We start from the raw sequence: 27,071 nt of genomic DNA on the forward strand, positions 1-27,071 counted from the left end.
CAGGAGAGAAACTTCTTTGTGAGGATAAACATAGAATGTGTAAAAATTGAGTTGGAAGAATCCTATGGAGTGCTTATATGCATTCTGAGTAACCCAGCAAGAATGTAATTTGGCAAGAAATGGTCCCAGAAATGGTCCAGCAGGAATGGAGAGTTGCAGAAACTGAATGCTGAGTTAGCAAAGGAAAACTGTGCTGTGATTCTACTATGTATAGCCACTGAATATTGATTGACATGGGCCCTCCCTGAGCCATTTCTCATTGGAAGTACTCTGCCTCCAGTCATCCAAGCACATGTGGTTAAACTGTGGTATAAATTATACAAATTCATTTAAAACACAAATAAACCTGGAAGATAATCTACATTGACAGCTCTCTGTCTCCTGTGAACCGTTCACTCATCTCAGTGGCCACAAATGTCCCTCATGATGAAGAGTTTGCTCTGACAAAGATGGCAAAACAAACATGGTGGTATTTTAGTCCAGGGCTTGTTTGTGCTGCATGCCTGTCAGTCATGTCACCAACAAGCACAGAATCATAGAAGCACAGAATGGATTGGAAGGAACCTCTCCTTCCAACACCTCTGCCACAGGCAGGGACACCTTCCTGCAGACAAGGTTGATTCAAGCCCCATCCAACCCGACCTTGGGTAATTCCAGAGATGGAGCAGCCACAACTGTGTGAGTTCTGTGTGCAGTGTGACTCTATTGTCATGGCCATGACAGCAGAGTTCTTGGGGGAAAAAATCTAGGAAAGTTTACTGGAAAAGAAGGATTCAGAATTAGAAAGAATTGACTCCCGAAAAATAGTAATCAGTGTTCTATGATATACTTATGAATCGAAACAAGAGCATCCAACATCTTTGCATGTAGACATCAGGACAGTGGACAGACACTTTGCATGCAGGTGTGGTCTGTCTAGAGAGAGGGCTGAGACATCCTGGTGAAACTTGGGCTCAGCCCTTGGAACCTCAGTGTGGGGAAAATGAAGCAGTAACTCATTGCTGGTGTGAAGCAGCAACCTCCTACTCTGCCTTGCAGCTCTGAGAGAAACCCTGAGCTCTGAGTCGGGGTCTGTAGCTGATCTCTTTGTGCTGGAGATCCCTCCCCAAGGAGGTCATTGCTGCCTGCAGGGTAGTGCTGCTCCAGGGTGACAGCCTTTGCTGGGTCTGCACAGTTCCTGTATTTCTGGGTAATAAAGGAGTTTCTCACATGGGAAGAACACAGAACAGGTGAATACAAACTACTAGGGGAAAATAACGACCTATTGTGAACCTGACAAAACTGATCAGCCTAAAAAATTGGTGGGAGCATGCAGCCTGAGAGCTTAGGGAGGACAGAGCCCAATGAGGCTGCAGAGTGGTAATGACTGTCTCTGAGGAAATCTGTGCTGGTGGCCATCTGAGGTGGGACTTGCTAGGGAGAGGGGGGAGGAAAGCCCCCCTCTGACTGCATTGTTTACTCCACTGCTGGCTGTGGGGCTTTAGTTTTCTCTGATGCTTTGCATGGTGTGTTTGCACATGGAATGAGCTGCCTTGCAGGATTCTCTGATGTTTATGACCATCACGGTTGGGATCTTGATTGACTCAGGGAGCAAAGGATGATGCTGTCTGAGCATGTTAACTGATCAATGTTGCTGCCTACAGGCCAGGAAAGGTTGGGGTCCCCTGCCTAATGCCAACTCAAATTTAGATGCATGTCATTTGTAGCCATGCAAAGCAGTGTCACATTCTTTTCTTCTTCTTTGATCATATCCAGAAACTATAAATCCCCAGGGTGAAATCTTAACTCTACAGAAACCCAGAGCAAACCTCCTTTCAGTGATGCAAAGTTCATGGTGAAAGTTATGTTTTTATTCCTTAAAAAAAGTCTTGTAATTGCTGGAGAATTTTATTTATTTCCCTCACAGCAAATTAAATGTCAATTTTCATGGTCAGGTAGTCTACTGAAAACAGTCAGGCCTGTCTGTTCAGGGTGTTGAGGGTTGATAATAAAATTACAGCCCAGTAATTTTACATTTTTCTCCTATTATCTGCCATGCACAGCATGTTTTATGTGTTCTACACGTTTCATGTGTTCTACTCCACTACAACCATCGTAAACCTGTGGCCAGCTCTTTCATTTGAATGTACTCGGTGGGAGGTGGCAGGTGCACTGTTACAAAAAGATCTTGAAACTTTATCATAATATATTCAGCAAGGTGATAATGTAAAGCCTGCTGGAAAATGGAGAGAGGTGGAGGAGAAATTCCATGCCTGGGAACTTACTTAATGTTTAAAGACAGGAAATGCTTTAGAAGCAAAAATATCTCAGATCTGTCTAATCCACTGCCCCAGACTAGTTATCACAATGCCCCTGGTGCAGGGGGCAGGTGGAGGAGATGACCTCCATCTCACCTCAGCTTCCATCATGCTCTCCACCTCCTGTGCCAGCTGGAGCAAAGAGGCACCTTAAACTGACACTGTTTATTTTCACTGTGTGGCTGTGGGACAAGGGAGATTTTGAGTGAGATTGGACTGAGACACATACTAGAAATACTGGCTCAAAAGGGAGATCATGAGGTGAGGGACACCTCCCAAGTGCAGCCAAGATCATCAGAAACAAGTTCTGTGTTCATTTCCAGTCTGGACCAATCCCATCCACTTTGATACTTATTTGCCTTTAGATTATTCAGATCTTTCATCCTTTCCTGAAGCTTTCTATAGGAAGGAGTGTGTAATAGCACAACTACATGGGCTGTGATCAGAACCTGGTGCTGTGTTGGACTCAATTTGTGTGAGCCACTGTGTGAAAATCAGCTCCTCCATGGACATCAGTGTTCAGTATCCAGTGCCTATCACAACTGTGCTCACTTCCCAGGCACCTTAATCTTTGTGTGATTTTTTATTTGTTTTCCAATGATTCAACTTCTAAAAAGAATAAAAAATAACAGCACATTGTCTCCAAGTGAGTGGTGAAAGCTGCACAGCTTGTCCTGGACTAGTGCTCATCCCAGCATCCTCACAGAACTCTGCTCCTTGTGAAAAGAGCGGACTTCATCAATGTGTGAAGGTGTAGTGCCAAGTGTCTGAAGTGTCTGAAGGAGGAGTGCCAAGGGGATGGAGCCAGTGCAACTGGAAGTGTACTTGGAGGTGCCCAGCAGTGGGACAAGAGGCCATGAACAGAAACTTTTGCCCAGGAAGTTCCACCTGGACATGAAGAAGGATTTCTTCCCTGTGCAGTGGCTGAGCACTGGAAGAGACTGTCCAGAGAGGGTGTGGAGTCTCCCTCACTGGGGACATCCCAGAAGTGTCTGGAGGCAACCCTGTGTGCGGTGTGTGCATTGTCCTCCTCCTTCTGGGGCGGGGGTTAGGCTTGGATGGAGGAATGCTCAGGAGAAGCTGAGGAAGAAGAATGCCTCTGATGTGATAATAAGACTACACCGGGAGTGTGGTGGCCTTGGAAAGTGCTCTCTTGTACGATGTCACATCACCATTGGAATATAACTAGAATGGTGGAGACAAGGCCAGCGATTAGGAGCTGGCATGACCGTGGTTGCACCAGCTGATCCACTACGATCCCTTCCAGCCCTACCACTCCCTGCGGGCCGGTCCCCCATTCTGCCCCGCATCGCAGGTAGCCGCTGCCCGCGCATCCCCGCGGGTGCGTCCGTCCTGCCTGGCTCAGCCCGACCCGGCTCAGCCCTGCCCGGCCCAGGTGCTCGCTCCCGCCCCGGTGCTGTGCCGCCCGGCCCGGCTCAGCCCGCCCCAGGTGCTCGCTCCCGCCCCGGTGCTGTGCCGCCCGGCCCCGCCGCGCTCCGCCCCGGTCCCGCCCGCTGTCCCGCTCGCCCCCGGGCGCGGCGCTCCAGACGCGGTGCCGGAGGCAGCGCTGCCCCGCGGCGGCGGCGGCGGCGGCGGGGCTTAAAGCGCGCTCGGGCGGCCGGGGCCGCGCTCACCTGGGCGCCGCTCCCGCGCTCCGCCGGCCGCCGCAGCGGCTGCGGGGCAGCGCCCGGGGACCATGCGGGGCAGGCGGGCGCGCCCGCCGCACGCTCCGGGCAGCAGGTAGCACCCGCCAGGTGCGCGGCCGAACATGGACTGTCTGCTGCTGGCCGTCTGGACTTTACCTGCGGCGATCCTCGGCGGCAGCTCCATGCCATTCCAGACTCTCCCGTGGCTCGGAAGCACTGTAAAGGCAGGTCGAGAGCACTTTCTTTTGCAATCGCCTAGTGTGCTTTCATACCAGGTTGCTGCAGTTTCTGGTGCCTTGTCTTTCTGCCTTGCCTTGTCAAGGAAATCTCTCCCAAGACTCCTTTTCTCTCGCTCTCTTTTATTTTATTTTATTTTTTTTTTCTCTTGCAGACCCTTCAGCTGTGTTGCCTCTGTTGCATGTCTCATGCAGCAACTTTAACCAGTGACAGCATCAGTGAATTGACTCATGGTTTGTATAGCTCTTTCTTGTGTCTGTGTATGTGAACGTTTGCATGCATGTTTATTTTTATTTATTTATTTATTTTTCCTGGAGTGAATATTTAGAGGGAAGAAATCCCAGTGTTTGGGGAGCATGGAGTGCAAGTAGGCTGGCTACTGCAGGATAGTGAACCATGGGCAGGGATTAATTTGTTAAGCCCTGTGTGCTAAAGCTGAAAGGAACAATATGTAACAGCAAAGCAAATGAATGGGATGGTAAATACTTCCACGTTTCCACGTGTGATTAGAAAGATGAATGCATGTATAGCCACAGCAGCAAAGCCTCATGTGTCTGTTGTGGAAGCAGTGAGACAAAAGTAATGAAAATATATGTGTGGGAGAGCAGGAGGTGCAATGCAGGCTAAGGGAGAAAAAAACCTGGAGAGGAAGAGCTTGTGTGAGTGGGAGCTCGGGAGCCGTTTGTTCCCAGGTTGGAGTGCCTAACACGTACATGCTGATGACTTTGGGACTTTTGAAGTGCAGTATATGCTTTGTATTGTGTGTGAGTAGAAACAAAGTACAATAGAGAACCACACCAGGGTGCAGAAAGGAAAACCCTCCTGCACCCTATGCTCTGCTCACCAGGGGATTCCCTCTCTCCAGCAGCTGCTTGCATTTTTTGGCCCCCAGCCTACGTAGCGTCCTCAACTTCAGCCGTTGATTAACACCATTCGAGGAAAGTGAAAGCTCTTGATGTATTGTTTCCACTGTCTAAGAAAAAGCAACTATCAGTGGTTAAGTGTTCAGCCTAATGTGTGTCCAACAAAGTCCATTCAGGCACAGAGATTGATTGAGACTGTTTGCAACATCTGTTACAACACAAGGAGGAGGGGTTTTTCTTCCTTTTTAATGGTGTCATTTCAATTTAGGAAGAGAAATTAATTGTTTGTCAAGAGCATGGACATCTCTTAAGTATCCACGGAGAAACACAGGTCACAAATTAACTGGGCTTGGGAAGCAGTTTTTTCAGCATAATTACTGAGGCTACCAGGAATAGGTACAAAGATCCTATTTCAGGGAACAGCTAAAACTCAGAGCCTGGTTCCAGGACACAGGTAATGCCTGCATGGCTAGATCAACACCGGTGGTGATGTACTGCAGGTGAGGCACCTGCTTGTACAGCCTGCTGAATTGTGGCCTCTTCCCTCCCCACCCCCTCCCCTTTAGGTGCTTCTGAGTAGGTCTGAGTGTTCTCCTAAAAAATAGTTTTGTATTTTTTTGCATATTCTATCCAAAACAATAAACTTCTTTGACATGCAATTAGCAATGGCTGGCTAAAGGTTATTAGGTAGGATGTAATCTCTTTCTGCTGGAGGTCAGTTACAACTTGAAACCCAGTCTAATCAAGTCACTACAAAGAGATGAGGTCTCATTCAGTTAAGGCATTAATAAATTAATCCTTTAATCCATTTGAAGAAGTGGTACAGTTCTGCAAGGCCCCAGTCATGGCTACCCCTACAGTGATACAATATTTGCTGCATTCTTAGGGAAGGGAAAAGCCTCTCAAACCAGAGCAGCCTTCACATTTGACAGCAATTAATACAGGGGGAGGGGAAAATCTACAGATCTGCTGGTGATGACAAATGTCTTCAGAGGAGCAGTTGTGGGAATGTTCACAGCTATGCTAGTTAGTCTGTGCCTCTCAGTGGGACACAAAAGAAACAAACACAGGCTGAGAGCCTGTGTGACTTACAGGGGTGAATTTATGTGGGTGAGACAGCACACACAGAGCCTGCTGAGCCTGCAGGCCAGCCCCAAAACGTGGGGATGCTCCATGCCACAGGAAATGCCTGATACTGTGTCAGAGTGCCTTGTTTGTGGATGCCAGAGCTGACGGCCAACTCTTTATTGTTACAGATTATGTGTTTGTGACACCTGTCAGAGTGGATGCCAGCGGATCCTACATTTCACATGATGTTTTGCACAGTACTAGGAGAAAGAGATCAACTCAGAGTTCAAAGAGTTCCTTGCACTACAAATTTTCAGCATTTGGACAGGAACTTCACTTAGAGCTTAAACCTTCGACCATTTTAAGCAACAGTTTTATTGTCCAGGTACTCGGGAAAGATGGAGTGTCACATTCTCAGGAACATGAAATTGAGCAGTGTTTCTACCAGGGATTTATAAGGAATGATAGCACCTCTTCAGTAGCAATATCTACGTGTGCAGGCTTGGTAAGTGTCTGTTTAAAACAAATCACCATTAAAAGTATTTTCATACGTGGAATAGTAGCTGAAAGTATGTAGTTCAAATAATATTCAGGACATCATACAGCTTTTTCTGATTTTTCTAGTATGACTAGTTGCTATTGTGTTTATCAGAAGAGACTTTGTTATAGCCAATGAACTGCATCAAAACCTTTGCATTTTTTGATGACAGTCTTTCAGGAAAAAAAAAACCAAACAACAAAGCAGAAGACTGGCTGGTAGTCCTAGTAATTATCCCATAGCAATTTGTTACAGATTGTGATAGTTTATACATTTTTGCTCCCTCTTAAATAGAAGTTCTTCCTGCCTTTGTGAACTGCAATGAATTAAAGGAAAAAAAAATCGGTCCAGAAGCTTGTGAAAAAAACTTATATCTAGGTTCATCAACTGCTTTAAGTAAGGGTGAATTTCCTAGCTTGGCAGGAGTTGTGAAAAAATTTCCCTTGATAATTCAAATTTCCTTTGATAATTCAAGCCTTATTTGGGTTTACTAGTGTTGATGAGTTGATCTCTTATGAATTTGTTAAATATTATCATTATGTATTTTCCATTTATGGCTGTCAGCCAAATTAATGAGAAATCATTATTCACAGGTGATTTTTTCAAAATCCGTTTGACAGTGCTCGTTGCCTGCAGAGAAGGCTTTACTGATGTAATTTAGGAGAATCCTGTACAGAATTAATAGTTAGAGATGTTTTCTAGGCTTAATCCCTTGCACTTGCAAAGCAGACTGCTGTGGCTGCAGAGGAAGGCAGTGACATTGAGTGGGAAGTACATGAGGTCATCTGTGTGCTTTGTGGTTGACTAAAGGTCCAGAGGATATGTTGGGTCACCCTCTAGAAACCTGTTTTGCAAAGGTACTTGTCTCTGAGGGCTATTAACGTGTGTGACAGGACCAGAGAAGGAGCACTTGAGACAGCCAGTGTTTCCTTTGAAACTGGAATCAGTGACTTGAGAAGCCTGTTCATTAGGGAGGGCTCTTGATAACTTGTTGAAGTGGTCTGGGTTGTATTTTCAATGCTGTACCCCCCCACCTTTTTTTTTTTTTTTTTTTTTTTTTTTTTTTTTTTTTTTTTTTTAACCTCATCAGGTTAGAGGAACTTTAACAGTCCATTTGAAAAGTTGCAGAAGTGAGTTTGGAGCAGGTGCCAGGAACTGGGCTGGCACTTTCTTTTGCTTTTAAAGTTGTTTGTGATGCTGAACTGTTAATATCAAATGTGCTCATGGAAACCTCATGTTCACAACTGCTACCTTTTATCAGATTTACTGAGAAAAGTGCCCTGTTTTCACTCACTGCAGTGTTTTGTCTTTCTGCTATGGGAGGTGCTCTACCTACACACCAGGTACAGTTTGGGAGATCTCCCCTGTTTGGCCACGTTTTGGTTTTCAACATGCTTTCTGAGCTAAGTGAAGTTGGGCTTGTCAAGTCTTGTCTGGAGGAGGAAGGTTCAAGCCTGCCTCAGGTCACAGAGGAACAGAATGTGGTGATCTTAACTGAGAATGAAATGGATCTTTTACCACTGTCTCGACACAGAGGTTGTTATGACTGGTAAGCTTCACTTAGAAAAGATCCAGAAACTGATCAAAAGAGAATAAATATTGTAGTATGAACAAACTTATTATGGAAGTACCCAGATTATCAACAAATAGAATCTCTTTTTAAAGTTAATTTCAAAGTTCAATAGATTTTGCCTTAAATTGTTGTTTTAAACTGGCAAATGAAGTATACCTTTACTTACAATAATCTCCTGTAGGGTAGGTATCCCAAAGTATAATTGTCCCTTTCTCTCCCTATCCATCTGTTAATTTCAGTGCACCTAATGAATCCCAGGCAAATTACCAACAGGATTCTGAGTCTTTCAGTTGACAAGGCTGCCCTCTTAAAGATGTCGTCAGCTGTCTGTAATGACACCCACGTCACTTTTCACTGGGATCCAAACTCAGTAATCATATGTTAAGTCTGGACGCTGTGCTCTGATCAAGAGAACCTTGTGAATAGCTTCTATATCCTTTTTCACCAACTACTTTTGTCACTTGGTTGCCCTTCTTTCCTATTTGCTTTGTTCACTGCAATTAAACCGAAAGTGGTGTTTCTTCTATATGGTTGGTAGCACTAATCTTTCCATTGTTCCTTTCATTAGCAATAGCTTCCCTACAATAAAGCTGCAGTGACCCATTCTTTCAAGCCTGGAACACCACAATGTGATTTGGAAGCAATTGCATTTCAATAGACTATGGGGACTCTTTGATCTAATTTTTTGGATGACCTAGAGTATTCAGTCATTCAGCTGTCTGTTATCTGCCAGTGCCTGCAGAGGAGACTTTGGGGAGAGTCCATATGAAATGGTTTGTTAGGCAGGATGACCTTAACTTAACACTGGAAAGGAGCAAGAATTTGTTGCTTTGGTCTAGATCTGTTAAGAGATGTGTGTATATTATGTTTTAATGGCTTAGTTGACAGGAAGGCCCCACATTTTTATGCTGATTTGTTGATTTGAGACCAAATGTTTCCATCAGTCAACACAATTTTCTTGGTGTGTCAGAAGGCAGAACAGGATCTTTATCTGAACAAGTCTCTAATATAGTAAGTGAGCATTTCAGGAGAATGTGCACAAGTTTGCTGTGAGTACTGCCTCTTTGCATTATCAAAGTGCTTCGACTTTCAACTGGAAACTTGCCTTTTTCTGTCTTCTGCTTCAGTCAGCATCCTTTGCTTGCTGGAGCATCTGTTAATACAGCAAAAAACCCAGTGCTTTTACTTGCTTTATAAATGAAAACTCTGTTCTGGACCTTCTGTTTGAGAATGAGAACATGATACCCACAGAAGCTATGATAATTTTTTCATGTTTCTTTAATGTATTCTCACTCTCAGGGATCATTTTTCTTACTCTTAAAATTTTCGGACAATGAGTTTGTTTATGTTAGTAAATGCAAAGCTAGTTTCTCTCTTTAGCATCATCTTAATGTGTCCCAAATAAAAAGTAATGCAATTTTTTTTACTTTTCTTCATTAATTTTTATTATTGATTTAATAAACCTTTTGTTTTATTTCTGCATGACTTTTTGAAGTTTCCTTCAGTGCCTTGTGTTCTCCCAGTTGGTATATCCAGGCTACTGGTTTGTCTTGCTGCTTCATCCCCTATTTACATTCTCCAATTCAATCTGTTTGTTCTTTCCACATTCAACCTTATTTCCCAAAATCCTGATTTGTAGCTAATTCTTACTTGTTCTAATTGTATTTTTATTGCTATTATTATTTAGTAATTTATTGTTACTTATAATTGCCTTAGCTAGCTCATTGGGAGGCAGACTATACCAAATCCACAGACTACTGTGGTTTTTCAAGTTTTTCTGAATGAGATGGTGCTGGCCACTCTTAGAATATGAAATTGGTTTTTTAGGACCTACCCAGGATGGTTGTGTATATTCCTTCCTACTTTCCCATTCTCATCCAATTTGTGCTATTTACTCTGCATTGAAAATGAGATCTGTAGTAGGTTTACCATCTGTAACTCCCTGATGACATCTAAAAGATTTCCTGCTGCCTTCCTAGCCTGTACCACAGTGTGGTGTTTGCCTCTCTTTATAGGCCAGGTTTTGTCTCCTTTCTGTCTCCTTACTTTAGGTTTATGTGTACAGAATCTCCTGTATAAAGTGAGTTGTTTGCAGTCACACAGTAAATCAGGGCAGAGTACAAGAGAACCTCAGAGGTCTCTGGTTGTATTGTAGAGACTTTCTCAAAAGTAATTTGTGATTGTGCTTTTGGGAGCAGAAGTTGCATTCCCCTCATGAACTCGGGCAAAGCCAAAAAGGTTTATAATCCAGTACACTACATAGGAATTGGTGGCCCTAATGAGTGAGGGCTTTGTCCAGCATCTGTGGGGTGCAGGACACAGGCAAGGGTCTAGAGCAAGTACAGACTGTGTGCCCAGAGGAAGGATCTGTTTATATCAGGAACTCTCCTGCCATTCCATCCCAGTGTGTGTGTATTCTGGGTCAGGAGAGGCGAGTTCAGTTCAGTACAACAGTTCAGGTCCTTTAAAACTATATGACACACAGTTTTATCACCCAGGCCAAGTTTAGCCCTGGCATGGATCCCTGAGAGGCTGCACCTGCTCACACCAGAGGTGGGCTTGGGCTGTTCTCTCCCTTTGGTTTATGTACCTCAGTTAGAAGTAGTGGTGCTCTCCTCTGGTTTTGGCCAGATGTGGTTGAATCTGTCATTAAAAGGAGCCTCTCTCTTGTCTCAAGTTGTGTTATGTTTATTAGTGTCTAGCCAAAGGAAGAGGAGGGAGGGGTGAATCATGTTACACTCAAGCTGTCAGAGGATTCTAGACATGAAGGGTTATAGACATAGCACTGAGAGATAAACAGGAGATGAATTAATTCAGTGGAGGGTGTGTGTGTGTGTGTGTCTGAGGACAGGGCTTTGCTCAAGGTATCAAAGAAGCCACAAAATTAAAGTGTCTTGATGCAGTCTGACCACCTAGGAGGCAGGCAGGCCAGGCAGCTCATGTACCCCCTCTTTGTAGTCATTTAATTGCACCTGGTATTAGCCTTATTAAACTTGATGCTAACTGCAGCCTCCTGTTCCTAGAGCTCACACTTTAAGTCCAATTAAATGTGTTGAGACAAATCCCAAGGTTCTTCTGCAGACAAACTGCCATCAAATTCAGTGAAGGCAGACTGCTGGTGAAAGTACAGAATAATTGCTGTTTGCAATGAGGGTCCTTCACAAATCTACACTGTAAAAATACAATTTGGCCCAGTGGGATCTTGAGGAGAAGCTAAATATAGCGCTGGTGATTTTTCTCCTTCTTAAAGGTGTTTTTAGTCTGCCCAGAAGCCAATACACAAATTCTGTATTTTCTGCCATTGTGCCAGCACAACATGAACAGCATCCTGCATGGGAGTTCTATGATTTTCTTTGTATTCACACACCATTGCATCTCCATCCTTTATAAAACACAAACTGTGTTTTACAGAATTATCCTGTTGTTCACTGTGTTGGTGAACTACTTTCCATTCTTATTCTATTACTCCATAATACGGTAAATATGAAAATAAGAAAAATCTCCACAAGAAAATGAGATGACAATAGGAAATAGTCATATTCTTGAGGATATTTTAGGTTATACTATAAAATGCAAGGCAGTGTTTCTGGTTTCAGCATTGACTGTCTGGTGATGAATTGTGTGATTAGGTTATTGATCAACCTTCTCCATATCTGTCTGATAAGCTTTCTGTTTAACTCTGCCTTTAGGCTCTGCAAGACAAAGGCAGTGTAATCCCAGGTGTTTTGGCACTACTGATTCCTGATAGGTAAGAAATAGAATCAAAGAGGATTAATGATGAGAAAGAATCTGCTTCTGCTTGGCAGAAAAAGCAATAGAATTCTTCCTGGTTTTATGTTAAAAAAACTGGAATGCACATAGAGCAAACTGTGCGTGGTGGGCTGTGGCTGCAGAACTGCCTTTGAGTGCCCACAGGAGCTGGTCCTCTCTCACTTGTGCCTGCTCTGTCATTGCTCAGCTGGCAGCAGAGCATGGAAATGGTTCACTGGTGTATTTGCAACCACTGTGGGCACCAATGCTTGAACCCTTGGAGTGACTTTCCAGAAACAGGGAGTGTCCATTTGTACAGAGATAGTTCATCCTGGCCCTTCTTGTTAAGCAGCAGCCTTATCATCACTTCCAAAGCAATCAGCAGTCTCTATCCATGCTGGAGACACCAGCAAAGCCTTTCCCCTAACCCTAGTTCCCACACTTTGCCTAGTCCATTAGAGAGAAGCTTATAGACAAATGCCCTTGTGAGGGTCAGGAGTGGGTGACCTGCTTGCACAGATGTGACCTATTCATAACAGGATGTCTTTGATGTCCTGAGGATTTTTATTTTCAGCACCACTATTTTGATGTGGGCTGTACCATCTCTGCTGCCCAGAGACAGTGTATTCTGTTCTGCACAGCTGGGAACTGCTGGACATCACAAATAGCTCTCTTTTTAGAGATTTCAATAACTAATAGCAACTTTTAGTCACTAATTAACCTAAACAGGCTTTTATTTCTGTCATTCCCCTTTTCTTCCTGCACCTCAGAAGTGTTTGAGGAGGATACCAGGTTGGCAGACCTGAGTAAAGACTTTTGTTGTCCCAAAACACAGTGGCAGTCTGTGAAACTGGAGCTCAAGTCCAGGCCAAGCAGCCCTGGAGATCTGTGCCTGACACATGGCACAGGATTGGGAAGCACAGAAGTGTCTTGGTTGTCCCCTGGTCCCCGCAGAGGAACAAATTCACTTAATTTGAGCAAATGGTGCTATCAAAACTGTTCTTAAACATTGTTTTTATCCAAGCTTTTTCTTTCCTCACCCTGTGCAGAAGCAGAGCCCTGATCACAATGACATACCTGCACTCAGCTGGAAGCTTGACTTTGATGCAATGTTGGCTGCTCAGTCACAACTACCCTGGATGGTCACTGGGAGTTCTGTCACCTGCTCCAGAGGTCCCTCATGTGTTTTGGCTCCTCAAGTTTTTGTTTGTTACAGTGTCACATTCAAGTCCACCAGATATCTATGATAATGTTTTCTAATTAGCAGCCTCTTAGGGATGGGTTTGTCTTCCTGGTGTAGCAGATTCTTTACTCTTTGAAAGAGAGGATCACCGGGGCTGCTGCCCAGTACTGCCACAGGAGGGAGGACTGGAGGTCTAGAGACCTGTGGTTTGGAAATTTGCAGTGCATGGATCAAGATAAAAGCTGGAACTATGCTAGACAAAGACATCCACAGGGTGGTAATGCCCATAATATATCAATCAATTCCTTAAGATCATTTCAGAGCTATTTGCATCTGATTTCATTCTCTCCTGAGCATTGGCACTGCTGAATACAGACCCAGGGCTTTCTAGGGATTTCCTAGAAAATACCTGCTTTTCAGGAGCTCTGTGCCTCACTTTGTCATGGTCTTCTCCCAGCTAGCTGGCAAGAAAGGGGTTAAACTTAATTATCTCTATAGTGTGAGCTGACAGTGGACCTGCAGTGAGTTTTAGCAGCTGAAGCCCAGACTTAATTTTTTTTTTTTTTCCTAAAACCCACTAATTTTTGTGTTAGGAAGCCTCTGACTAGCCCTTAAGTGGTATCTGAATTGAATTTTAATGGATAATTCCATTGCAAACAAGGTTTTCTTCTGTCTTTTTGATCATGTCACTGAGAGCAGAAATGTTGGTTCTTTCTTGCCTTTTCTTATCCCATTTTAATCCCAATTCTGTTGCTGCAGGTCTACCATAAATTACTGTATGCTAAAGGAATTTCCTATTGATTTGCTCTGACAGTGATTTGACCAGCTATGTGAATAGCTGATGGAAGCAGAACTTATCTTGAGTTCAGACAGTGGAGCATTGACTAAAGCTCTGAGGTAAACATTGACAGAAGAAACCTGGAATCATGAAGCCTTGCAGCTCAGCACAATTTGCAAACATGTATTAATTAAGCTTCAGTGCTGGCTCTGCTCTGTGTTAGATGAGAACAACATCCTGGCACACAATGGGTTGACATCAGTAACCTTTTATTGTTTATCGTGCTCGGAAGTCACCAAGAATGAGGGTGAAGAAATGTCAAATAATCAGGTCAGATGCAAGTGAATGAGTCTTGATGGTTGGAGCTTGGTACCGTGGGAACCATTATTGTCCAGAGTAATTTCTGGAACATGCAAGTTAATTTCTTTTTTACAATGTTAGTTCATAAGCTAGGGAAATGTGCAAACAACTTATACAGTCAGATGAAAACCCTTTGCCTGAATCTTATATGTGGCTTCCCAGCTGGTGACTGCCAAAAAATGGTAAAAGACAAAAGTTGGATGACAAAGTTAATCAGTCTTGAAGTTATTCCTACTGCAATAACAAGGCCCAGCACAAACCTGCTTAAGAGAAGAGGAAGCTGAGGCAATAAAGTGATATTTGCTTGCAGAGACAATGGGGTGTTGCCTTTTCACTCCCCTGGGCATTCACATTTCAGGCTGCCCCACTCTGTACACAGCACACTCGGGGCTTTATTCTTTGAGGGCTGGATTCTCGCTGTTCACAGTGGGATCACTTGAATGCTTGTGCCTGCCTGTCTAATATATGTTAATTGAAGGACTTTTGTGTCTCAACATCTTTATTAATATTAATGGAATGAGATTTTTAATGGACCTATACGAAATATGCTTGACCTAGCTTGAGCCCTCACTTTTGTTTTTACACTCTGCAGCACAGTGTGGCTTCTGACTAATTTAAGAACGTAATATTATATTCTGTGGCAGAGTACACAAACTAATGAAAAATGGATTACTCTTCAGACCTGCAGTTTCCTTGCCATGAGATATAGAACTTATATAGCACCAGAATGTAATTAGTTCTTTTTAAATCGTGAAATTAAAAACTGGTTTTCTTTTTCTTTGTGCAAATTTTTGCACTTCAGTGGAAAGATTTTTAAAATAATTCTTTCTTGACCAGACCTGTCTTATGCCACACACTAAGTTTGTGTTTTTTGTTTTTTGGGTTTTTTTTTTTAAAGGAAGAAGTAATCAAAACAGTAGGCCTTAAAATTAGGCTAGACTAAACCTCAAGAAATATTTCAAATTAATATTGCTGTTAAAGAACAAGTTGGTCATGGTGAAGGATAGGTGTAAATGCTGTAATGAGAAGAAAGTTTTAACTTCTCTAAAAATGTGGCTACCCAGTGTCATTTCTTGTTAACACTTGACAGAAAGTTATGTTACTTGTTTTGTTAGATGCAAATATAAATGAAATGTTAAAGTAACAGTCTTGGGTGAGGGCAGAGATGATTTTAGTTTTTCATTCCACTGTGGATGATTATGACCTGCTCAAGAAAAGTGCTTCTGTCACGTTTGCACTTTTTTGTTATTTTTTCTGATAAAGAATAATTCCTTGTAGTGTGTTCTACATTTCATTGTTTGCAATAAACATCTCTGTAACCACTGTGGAGACCAGCCTGCCACAACAGGAGCTCCAGGCTTGCTCTGTCAGCTGGTCCTCTTCATGCTGGAAGCCATATGGATGTTTTTTTACACTACTGACATTCCCACATACTGGTGGTGAGATTGTTATCCTACCCCAAGCAGCAAAAATTTGAGCAAAGAGGCAGAAAAGAGAATTTCCTGGCTGAGACAGCAGTGAGCTGCTGATGTATGCTGATTCCTGCAGCCCAGTATCATCCACTCTCTTTGAGAGGTGTTTGCTGCTTGATGGGCTTCATCTAAACCCTATTGTGGTGAGTAAAAAATTTTCTGCTGACTGCTTTGGATCTGAACCTGGCCTTAGGAAGTGTCTTTTATTCCTTCCTACATCATCATGGCCCTTGAGTCAGTCCCACTTTTTTGGGACACTGCTGTGCAATTGCTGTTTGGTTTAGAAACTCATTTTATAAAGGGGAGGCACCACTGGCTCATCAGGAAAGTGAAACGTGTCTGTTGCTCCTGGCGGACCCCAAAATGCATTTTGGGCATAATCCAGGGTGGTGCTGTGTGATCAGATTTCACTGGGTCAGAGTTAGATGAAGGCAAACCCCATCTGCAGGCTGAGCCTTGCTGTTCTCATGGACTGCTCAGACCAGGACAGCCAGGAGTGAGACAGAGCAGGAGCTCAGGCAGGTTCCAGAGGCAGCTACTGCTGGAACGTGCACCCAAGTGCTTGGCATGCAGTGCCTGCTGTTGCCAGAGAGGTTTCAGAGCCCTGGTGCCAAGTGCTGTCATTGCACTCTGCTGCCAGCATATCCTGGCAGTGAAGGACTAAAGGAAGAGCAGTGGCCACCAAAGAATGCAAAGCCATGAGTAAATGTAAAGAGGTTATCTGGCCTAGCCCAAACCAGTCCTGATGAAGTCAAGTCTGGTGATGGGAGTAAAAGAGGATGGTGCTTTTTGTTGTCCTTGTTAGACAGGAGATGGACTTGGCAGGTTTTGAGCAGAGAGAAGTGCAGGAATGCTATCAGATGTCATCACAGAACACCTGTAGGGGGCAAGACCTCACTCATCTCCTGCTCATGGTACGAGAGCTGGGTAATTGCAGAGGGGAGCATTTACAGAAATGGTTAATTGGTTCCTGTGTTTGCCAGAGAGAGCTGGAGGGTCATTTGGGCTGCCTGAGGCACAGAGCCCTGCAGTGTAGTGTGATGAAGACTATGCATGAGCTCAGGAAAGAACAGGGTGCAGGTGGTGCCATGTGCTGTGAGCATCAACATAATGCTGTGGTGACAAAGGCTTTCCATCAGTGGGACAGATGAAATACCAAGGAAAGGACAAACTGGACCAGCAGCTGAATCAGAGGGCTGATACATCACCATATATTGCCAGTTACAGCTAGGACAGAAATGTGCCAGACTGTAGTCTTGGCCTGTGAGTACTGCACTGGTTCTGTTTACAGGTCCTCACTTTTGGGTTATAGTGCCATCAGAAGTTTATTTTTGTTGCAATTTTCCAAACATTTCTTGAAAATTAGCTTTCTGGTGCACAGAGCAGCACCACCACACTAAATTAATTGCAAATAGCTCGAGGGCTAAGGGAATAGTATATTTTTTTGTTGTGGCTGTTCACATGATTTATTTAGTCATTTGAAAGACTACAGTTTGGGAAAGTCAGGAACCCACTCTGATGTGAGAAACAAAACAGAAGGAAATGTTATTCATCCAGAATGAGGGTCTACTGCAAACCAGCTTTTGTGCATAGCCAAAGTTGTTCTGCCTCCACAGCCCTACTCCTGTGTTAGGATTAGCAGAAGATGAGGAGTATTTCCCATTGGGAATGTTTCCTGCTCAGAATGGTGTCCTTTTGCTCCAAAATATCTCCATGGATATTCCACATCCTTTAGTGACAGCTTAGCCTTTGGACCTAATTGCCTATAAAGAGGAATTTATATATTGATAGATACTTTTAAATATTGATACATACATACATAGGCACCCTGAATTGGTGCCTATTCTTTATTAAATCTTTATCATGCAAGGACAGTGCAATTCAGTGTCCATTGTATCTGAAATATGAATATATTTGTTTTTGTATTAAGGTGCAATGCTGTTCAGGGCTGTAGTCTCTTCTGCTGCTCAATAACTTTTTCAGTCATTACTATTATGATTTAAAGAAACACCATTGTGCTTGTTTCAGGAAATGAATTGCATTTTAAAGAGAAGTTTGTTGTAGTTTGCGTTTGATTTTTGTAGTAAGTGGAGGATGTAGGTTTATTGCAAAATTTATAATGTGGAGGATGTATATGAATGAGTCTCACATGACTTCCTTTATTATTTGTTAAAAGATATTAAAGGAGTAAGTCACTGTAAGTCTGTAAAGTGTTATATAAAATGTATCTGCTATTGAAAACAAAAGCAATTTTATTTCATATTGGTGAATCTTGTAAGAATCAGCATAAATTATCTGAAAAACTATGGTCAGTGTCCTATTTTAGTCCTTTTGAGGGGCTCAGTGGAGGTGTATAAAGAGAAGCCCTGGAGAGGGGTGATCAAATGTGAAATCTTGGGCTGAACAGGATGGGGAGTGTAGCTTAAACCCTCTCTTATCTTGCCACTCTTCTTGTGTGTGCTGCCTCTCCCCAGCAAGGTGCCTGACTGATTCACAGCAACTGATGGGCAGTTCAAAATTACAAAGCTTTCAGTTTCCTTGCTCCTAACAGATAAAGAGGGTGGGCATTTCCTGATTATATGGTATACACTCAAAATATTTAAGTTCCCCATGGTGCTATTTGTGCCTAATTTACTTCTCTAGCACATTAACACTGCTGGTTTTCTGCAGAGGGAGGGGTGTGTGGTGTAACATGCTGTGAAGAGAGGAAATGTTTCACAAGAGCTCCTTCTGGCTTTTCCTCTGTTTGCATTACCACCTGGAAAGAAGAAAAGGTGGAGGGGCTGACTGATGATCCAGATGGATTGCAGGAACACTCACATCTGTGGTCAGATGTGTTAATCTGGGCAAATTCACACCGGGAAGTGGCAGGATTGCACTTCAGCTCCTGAGGCACATGGAACCTCCTGTAGGAAGGTGTGTAGGCATGGAGAGTGCTGAGCCACCATCAGCCAGTAACCTTGGGGCAGCCTGTGCCCCTTCAGAGGCCACTGAGAGCCAGAATGTTTTGGGGGAAAGTTGGGGATATGCCAGTGTGAAGGATGGGGGGGGTGAGGACAGGCTCCAGCAGAGCAGATACCATCTGAGTATAATAAATCACAGGCTATGCAGGTCACACAGAGCTTCAGAGAGGCTTGGAGTGGGAGGACCACATTTATCACTTTTCCTGTTCACTTTTCTAGTTCTTGCCTAGGAAAGCAGACAAATGATCTCCTGTTTATGGGAGTTGGGTGCTTTGATGTACTAATTATTCCACTGGTGGTGCTTAGCAGAGTGAGCATATCCTGACTGCTGGGGAAGGGCTCAAGGTGCAAGAGCTGTGCTGTGCAGCACTCCTGTCACTGCTGTGCAGCATTTCTGTCACTGCTGTGCAGCATTTCTGTCACTGCTGGCTGTGCTGTGCTGTGCAGCCAGCCCAGGTCCCTGGTGCCAGGATGGAGCAGGGAGCACTCTCAGGCCCTGGCAGTAGGAGCTGCATTGCAGACTGGAGGGTCTGTGGCTCTCACACACTCCCCTGATGTCCCAGAGCCTCTTTGACCCTGGCAGCACATTTCTCTTCTTGGAGCTTTTTTTCTTAACCTGTGCTTAACCTGACCTTTGCTTAACCTGCTGTTCAGGAGATTCACTGCAGAAACAGGGGCAGGCTGCTTAGGAAATTTTGCCTCCTAAATCTTCTGCTGATACAATATTTTTTTTTACCATCCCTTTATAATTTTGCTGCATGCTGAGCTGTCAACAAATATCTCCCTTGTCTTCACTGCATCTTTATTTTAGTCAGAAGGCCTGTAGTGTTTAACAGTGGCAACATCTGTTCAATAGATATCTGGCAATCTTGGATCAATTTAATATAAAGAATATCTCATAAAATAAAAAGTTGTTTTCAGGGACTGCCTTCCCTTTGCCACTTAAATTTTCTTGTTTCCTGAGATCTCAGAGAACATCATAGGGTTACTTTGAGCTTTGATCCACAGACTACACTTTGAGAGCCTGAAATGTAAGGTATTGTGCTGAAAATGCTCTACCTGCATGAAAATCCTTGCAAATGGTGTTTTCTGACATCACACATAACTGAATGGATTTCTTCAAAGACACAAGTAAATGTTCCCGTGCTGTCTTTTTTCCCCACTGTTTTCTTAACTCATCGCTGCTAAATAGTTGCATAATTTAGATGCTTGTACTGGAGACTGGTGATGGCAAAATCAGTGTAACCTTTCATGACCAGTTTAGTTCTGCAGGCCTGTTCAGGGGGTACAAGTCAGACATGGGGCTGAATACCTGGAAACCAGTGGTTAACACTCCAAATGCTGCTTTAGACCCTGCTTTGGGCTCACAGACAGCGTGTCAGGAGGTGTAAATTGATGCAGTGGGTTGAAAAATGGATTTACCTTACCACAACCTGGGCCAATATGAAGGTAGTATTCCTGTGCCCTTTTAAGGGCAGTTGTGGCATTATGTTATCTTTTATGCCAAGCCAGGACTTTTTTGTGGTGTGTTTTGCATGTCATCACAGTTATTTCTACTACAGAGATTTAGAAAATAGTACTGAAAATTATTTCTCACTGAACTTTTACTTATAATATTAAAAGCAGGAAATCTGGCTGGATTTGTCACAGACTAGGCAAAGTTTCTCATTTACTCCAGCAGGGCAGTTACAGCATGTTCACCTTGGGCATCATTCCATTAAAATAGAAGCTGAGGCTAATTTGTGGGAGAGGAGTGAATGAGTGCACAGCTTTAAAACAGATCCAAGGTGGGTGCAGAGTGGCTGAGCAGTGCAGATTGGTGGCAGTTGGCTACAAGGAGGAAAACAGAGACTCTGGACTCAGGGTATGCTTGGCAGTGTAATGTGGAGAAGGCAGGGTTTGAGATGTAAACAGGGCCTGCAAATAAGAGGCCTTTTCATGCCATGGAATTTAGATGTAAGTTATTACATTTATCTTAGTAAATAACTATTTAAATGCCCATGTAAAGTAAGCTCTGGATGCTGAGGGTGTTTGTTTGGTCATGGGAGTGTTATATGGAGTTGCCATTGTGCAGGTTTTCAATGTTATGCAAAACTGAGACAAGGATGAGGTCTTATTTCAACTTGGTGGATTTCTGGGATGTTGCTGCCTTGTATTTTGGGTTTCAGTGTACAAAATAGAGTTAACATGTTACTGCTTTACCTGTTCTTGGTGGTGAGAGGAGATGCAGACACACCTAGGCTGCTGTTCTGCTTCAGAGGGAGCATTACAGCAAGGGAGCAGAGGATGCCATTGATTGTTCCCTGCTCTGCCTTGCACAGTGGTGCCACCCCAGTGCAGAGGGGTGGTGGAGGGAGGGGCTGAGTGCTGTTCCATCCCCAGCTGGGTTTAGCATCAAGTAACACCCTTTCCCTAAAGGTGTGGGACAAGTAGGAAGCCTTATTGCCCTGGAATTCCCAGGGATGAGCAAAGCTCCCAGCCCCGCACAGCTGGCTGTGCTGTGTGTTTCTGGCCCAGTGGTGCTGCCCCTGAGTGGGGCCACCTGCCAGGAGCCTGTCCAGGGTGTGCTGAGGGTCAGGGCTGTGTTTGGGGTTTTTGAGCAGGGCAGTTGCCAGGTGGGAGCCCTGGGGGTGGCTCTGGGTCCCTGTGCTCAGCGCAGCTGGCTCCTGGATCACAGCCCTGGCTGTGGACTGGCATGCAGTTTACAGCAAAGAAGGGGGAAGCACTTTAACAGAACAACCCAGCCAGGTCAAATGTGAGCCTTCATGGGGCTCTCATGAGCATTTTCTGCATTGATTACAGCATCCTGCTTGTTAAACTGATAAATAAGGGACAGGGAAGCTGAAATGCTGAAGAGCAGAGAGTTTAATCCAGATACCCCAGGCGCCAGCCTGACATTCTCACTCTTGGGCCATCTTTGCTCCTTGTTTTCCATTCCCTTAATGGCCTAAGCTCTTTTGTTCCACTCCCTTTCTCCTTCCCACGTAGATATTTCAACATATGGATCTGTCTGTGTATGTGGAATATCAGCAAAGCTGATACTTTGCTCCCTACAGAGTTCCTTGTGACCACTCTCTCATGTAACTAATCCATAGCAATGTATACTCCAACAAGGAAAAATTAAAAGGTTGGGAACCACTGACCTAACTTCTTAGTAAGCAATACAGCTGGCAATCAGATGTAACCCGAGCTCCTCGTTATTGGAGCTGCCTGAGCTATTCATAGCAAAGCAAAATTGCTGTGGGAATTGAGCTGGATTTATTTTGTTTGAATGCAAATTATCCCAGGTCAGACAGGCTCAGATCTTCTGCCCCCTCAAATTCATTTGCATCAGCTCTGGCAGGGCAAAGCTCCTATCTGGAGGATCTGCACTGGGGAAATGTGGGTATGGGTAGGGAGCCACCAGATGTGGAGAGCATTTTTTTGGGGCTTTGGTGCAGTTGGGTGTAACTCATTGCAGCCCAGAGTCCTGACCAGAGGGAAGGTTCTGCCATCAGGGAGCTCCAAGTGCTGTCCCATGCTTGGGCAAGCCTCTCTCTATTGCTGCAACCTCTCCTGTAAGGGAGAGGGAGTACTAAACCTTGCCTAATTCTCACCTACAATATGAAATGTTCTGAAGGGTCTAGCTGCCAAAGTCCCATCATCACAGGAGAAGCTGTGTTTTCACTAAAAAAAACCCCAACCCCACTTAACTTTGATTCTAGTATACGTGATTATAAAGGGTAAAAAGAAGCCTCTTAACAACTCAGCTGAAAATGGCTCAAGAAATCAGAAAGAAAATAAAACACTGAAGCCCTTTGGCATGGTTTTAAAAAAAATCTCATAATTTATAGTGTTGTTTCATGCAAGGACTGATTCATGACTTTTAATGCTTGGAGTTGCTTGTCTGATAGGGAGGAATGTTGCTGATCAGAAACACTCAAGCAAGCATCTGTTAATGCTAAGTACCTATGGAAAAGGAATTTCCAAGTACTGATTTTAGTTATACATCATCAGGTTTTTGGTTGTTTTTCTTTTTAAGCTGTTCATTTTCTGTGTCACTCTGCCCTAATCTTATTGGTTTTGCCTTTATTGCCACTCTAGGAGCAGCAGCTTCATTAAGAAGGCATGCACTTCCCTGGAATATTGGTACATCTGAGCTCCAGCCCTGTAAAATTGATTAGCTGTACACAAAGGGGGAGGAGAATCTTGACAGAACATTTTCATTTCACCTTTGAGCAGCATAAATTCTTCATAGCAAACTCTCCTTAGGGTGAAATGCTCTGTCTGAAGATCTGGGCATCCTGAAGGCACATTTCAGATATTTAGGAGGGGTGTAAATGGTGCTTTTGTTTTGTGCTGTCGCAGAGAATGACAGTACAGAGAGGGCTGCATTTCCTGTGCTCTTGAAGGTTTCTGGAGGTGAACCTGCTCTCACCTGAGTGTTCTCTGTAGCTGTGCACCTTGTTACATGGGATGGTAGGTCAGGGGACACACTAAGTTACTCTCTGAAGCAATTTTTCTGTTTTTCTCGAGGTACCCTAAGTAACTAATCAACTGTCAGCACATGACAAATAGTGGGCTGCCTCTTTTTAGGAAAAGTGAAGCATAAATGCACTCATTAAATAATCCTGCTGTTTCCTGTTTGCTTTGGGATGGATTTCACAACTGTCATAACTAATAAAAGCTCTAGATTTTATCTTACAGTTGCAGAGATTTCCTTAAACAACCCATACCCAAGTGCTTGTACAGCTACCAAGGCTAAATTTGAGCTGTTGGTTTTAGCTAATTGCCTCCCAAAACCTTTATAGGGAGCCAAAGAGCCCTACTGATGGAATTCTAAATGAAGTGATCCTGAGTGTAACTTGGTAAACCTCTGGCATTTCACTTAAATATTATTGATGTACACTTAGTGTGGTTATGCTGTAGTTTGTATTAGTATTTTTCTTCTATTCATTTATCATGCCTACTCCTGGGGTGTTTTTTTGTCTTTTTTTTTTAAGCCCAAAACATGAGAAATGAGCGCTCACATACTGACAAGCAAGTATTTAATCTGTGGCAAAGCAATCAACTTTGTGTTAGTTCTAGAATGTTTCATTACCTTGCAATAAATACAAATTTAATACATTTAAATACCAATGTGACTGGTTCAATTACCCTAAGTGGAGGAACAAATAAGAATATTTCCTTATTTGCCATATGCTGACAGGGGGTTGCATAAAGATGTTTGAAACAAGCTCAGTCAACTGCAGAAATACAAAGGCACTATTCAGAGATAACGCTGGCTTTGTTCATACAGGAATAATTAAAGACTTGCAATTTTGTTACCTTGTTTTAATTGCTGACTGTTCTGCATAGCACTTCTTTTGAGCAACCAAACAGAGTAGTCTTTCATGGCTAAATCAGGCTGGCAGTTTAAATCTTGTACTCTCCTTCTGTCAGATTATCAGGTAAGAAAATGCTGTATTGTTAAGAACCCTTAATATTTTACGTTTGCAAGAAATCTCTATTATGTTAGAAACCAGAATAATTGAGTTATTTTTTTCTGAGTCAGATTCTAAAGGAAAATGGCATCTGCTGACAATTCTCAAGTCAGAAAAGGCAACCAATGATTCTAATGCTACTTTCATGATTAAAAAAAATATTTTAGTGTGTATAAGGGCCATTAACTTAACCTAAACATTTGCTGTGGTACAGAGCCAGGTATTCCAGTCTGGTGAAAATCAGTAAAGGTCTGCTGAGGTTATTCTCATCAGCCAAGGACCCAGTCCCATAAAATATCACTTTGTACTTCCCTGACTGGGGCCAGCATCAGGAACTGCCCATTTACAGGCTTGATACTTTTCAGGAGGATGGGTGAATTTTTTGGCAAAGATAAAAGCTAGGGAAAAGTTTAGTTAACTTAAATTCTCTCTTCCCTTCAGTGTGTTCACATGCCTTTGTGCTGCCTGGTTTGGGATAGGATCAAAAATGAACATGCTCTGAATTTTACTCGTGGGATTTCTGACTTCAATAATACATGTGTATTATTGGAAGCCTCATGAGAGTCCATTCTCACTAGTTTCCCAGAACATTTTCTTTCCCAAATTGGTATAAAAGCACTCTGGAAATGCTTGCACAGACAATGTTCAGCTCAATGGGAGCTCCTGGGTGCTTAACACTCTGTAAAAGTCTGTCATTAATTTAACAATCTGTGTATGGATTTTAGGCCCCAGACTTTTCACTTTTTGTTGGTGGATCATGGATGGTGTCCCTGTCACGGTGTCTCAGCAGCTTGTTCCCTTTACCCAGTGCTTCAGTAATGTGTGTGACAGGAAGAGACAAAAAGCCCCTCAGCCTTGTGGCTGCTGCTGTCCCCTCTGCAGCTACCTCCCAGAAAAGGGGCTGTGGGTCAGAGTGGAGAGGGGAGGAACTCCCCTAATTGCCATGATTTACTGCCATTGGCTTGGCTGTTTGCTCCTGATGCTTCCCAAGGGTAAAAATATCTTTCACCTCAGCAACACTTTCTGCGGTTCAGCCCTTTCTCCTTTCCAGATATGCTGCTTGTCTTTTTTTTTTTTTTTTTTTTTTTTTTTTCCTACCTAATTTCACATCTTAATTTGCTCATTTTGATTATATTTTCCAGAGCATTGACATTGTGACCCTAACCTGAGAGGGGCTCAGCAAGCCATCTCTCAAAGTCAGTCAGTGCTATCGGGTATCTGCAGTTCCAGGTCAGCCTGTACTATCCTGCTGGCTATAATTCTTGGAAGCAGTTTTGCTTATGACTGTAGTAAGGTTATAGTCTCACATATTTTTCAGACTACCAACTTAACCCATCCCAAGAGGTGAGTCTACTTCATTACACATTCCCTAAAGAAACAATCATTTATTTAAACTGCTTACATGATGCAGGATCGCTCTGAACAGCCTTGTGATGGTGTTGGTTGAATACCCTTGGTTTGGAGGAAAGAGGAATTCATAAGATGAATGTTGGCAAACTTAACAGGACTTTATTCTTCCTGGGATTCCTTGGCATGAGTGAGAAAGGGATACATTTCCCACATTTTCAAGGCTTAACCCAAAACCTGTTCTAAGCAGCTGGCACTTTCCCTGCTCTCTTGGCAGGTTTTTGTCTCTCCTGGTGCTCAGGGATTGCCACCTCCTCATGGGTTTCTCCATGGGGACATTTGAAATATTCCTGAAATCCCTGCTGCTGTTATGAGCTTGCTGTTATGAAATGCTGTGTCCACACTTGGCTGCTGTGCTGTGCTTCACTCAATACCCAGGCTCTGAGCAGACCTGTCCTCCTGGGCTGGGCTGGCTTGCTCTGGCAAGTGTGTGTTCCAGGCAGGGATGGAGGGATGGTGGCTAATGTGAAGGTGGTTTCTGTACTTGGTGAGGGCACTGCCATGCTCATAAAACCTGAGGGAAAGGCTTCTCTCACCTCCACTCACTCTGGGGTGGACTCTGAGCAGAGGTACAGGACTTATGGGGAGACCTCTCTCCCCTGCTAGCACAGGTTGGTGTTTAACAGTTGGTATCTTCCCAATTCCAGGGACCAGCCTGGGCCAAAAGGCAGCTCCTGAATATTGTCAGGGAGCTCTAAGCTGTGTGAACAGCTTGGTGTTCTCTGGGTCTCCAAGCTGTCCTTGGTTCCATGTGGGGAATGGTCTGGCAGGCAGAACCCCCAGGTGGGACAGCTGAGTGAGGGCACTTGTCACATCTTATCTTCTTTTTGCCAGGGCTGGGTGCTCCTTGTTGGGACTCAGATGTTTCGTAGTTCTTATCTGTATGACAGTCTCACAAATCGTGAGTTCTACAGCACTTCAGGCTAACAAGCTAAAAATGGAGGCCTATCTCTCTCTCTACAAGGCTTTTTAAGGATAAACTGTCCAATTAAGAAATGACACCTAAATTAATTTTACTTTTAACCCAATAACCAAACACCTGTGGCCTGCAATGTGGACTTTTGTATCCAGATACAAAATCACCCAAACCCATGAAGAAGGTGGTGAAGGACAAGCCTCTGCTCTAAAACCTCCACCTTGCTTTGTATATATTACTATATTCTAAAGCCTTTCAGTTTTCAACACACCTCTATTCAAACTACACACCCATAATCCCAGCTCTGTTACTCAGATTTGGAAGCCTTCTCCATGGTCTCAGATCAAAACAGTGTTTTCCTGGGGGTCAGTGCCTATCAGCACAGAAAGTCTAAAACTCTCAGAGACCAGGGTTCCAACAGGCTGTCCCTCCTCCAGCACGGGAAAGCTTTGGTGATGGAGCTGGACCTCTTGTGTTTCCTTTGTGGTGCCAAAGCACCAAGGACTTAACAGAACATCAGGGCAGGAAACAAGAGTTTGATGAAAATGAGCTGTAGAT

At 43.6% G+C, this 27,071-nt stretch overlaps 1 protein-coding gene across 4 annotated transcripts in view; it reads left to right on the plus strand.

Moving 5' to 3' along the window:
• Positions 1-3,839: 3,839 nt before the first annotated feature.
• The window catches only part of ADAMTS18 (ADAM metallopeptidase with thrombospondin type 1 motif 18), a 79,412-nt gene continuing 56,180 nt past the window's right edge, over positions 3,840-27,071 (plus strand). For 3 of the 4 annotated variants that reach the window (XM_079316465.1, XM_079316468.1, XM_079316466.1), the window contains exons 1-3: positions 3,840-4,167; positions 4,335-4,413; positions 6,300-6,616. In XM_079316465.1, the coding sequence (XP_079172591.1) occupies positions 4,066-4,167; positions 4,335-4,413; positions 6,300-6,616 (498 nt within the window). In that variant the 5' untranslated portion in view covers positions 3,840-4,065. Of the gene's footprint in view, positions 4,172-4,334; positions 4,414-6,299; positions 6,617-27,071 lie in introns of all 4 variants that reach the window. The other variant, XM_079316467.1, reaches the window with a different exon arrangement.

The sequence above is a fragment of the Erithacus rubecula genome (genome assembly GCF_903797595.1).
Source record: "Erithacus rubecula genome assembly, chromosome: 12".
NCBI lineage: Eukaryota > Metazoa > Chordata > Aves > Passeriformes > Muscicapidae > Erithacus > Erithacus rubecula.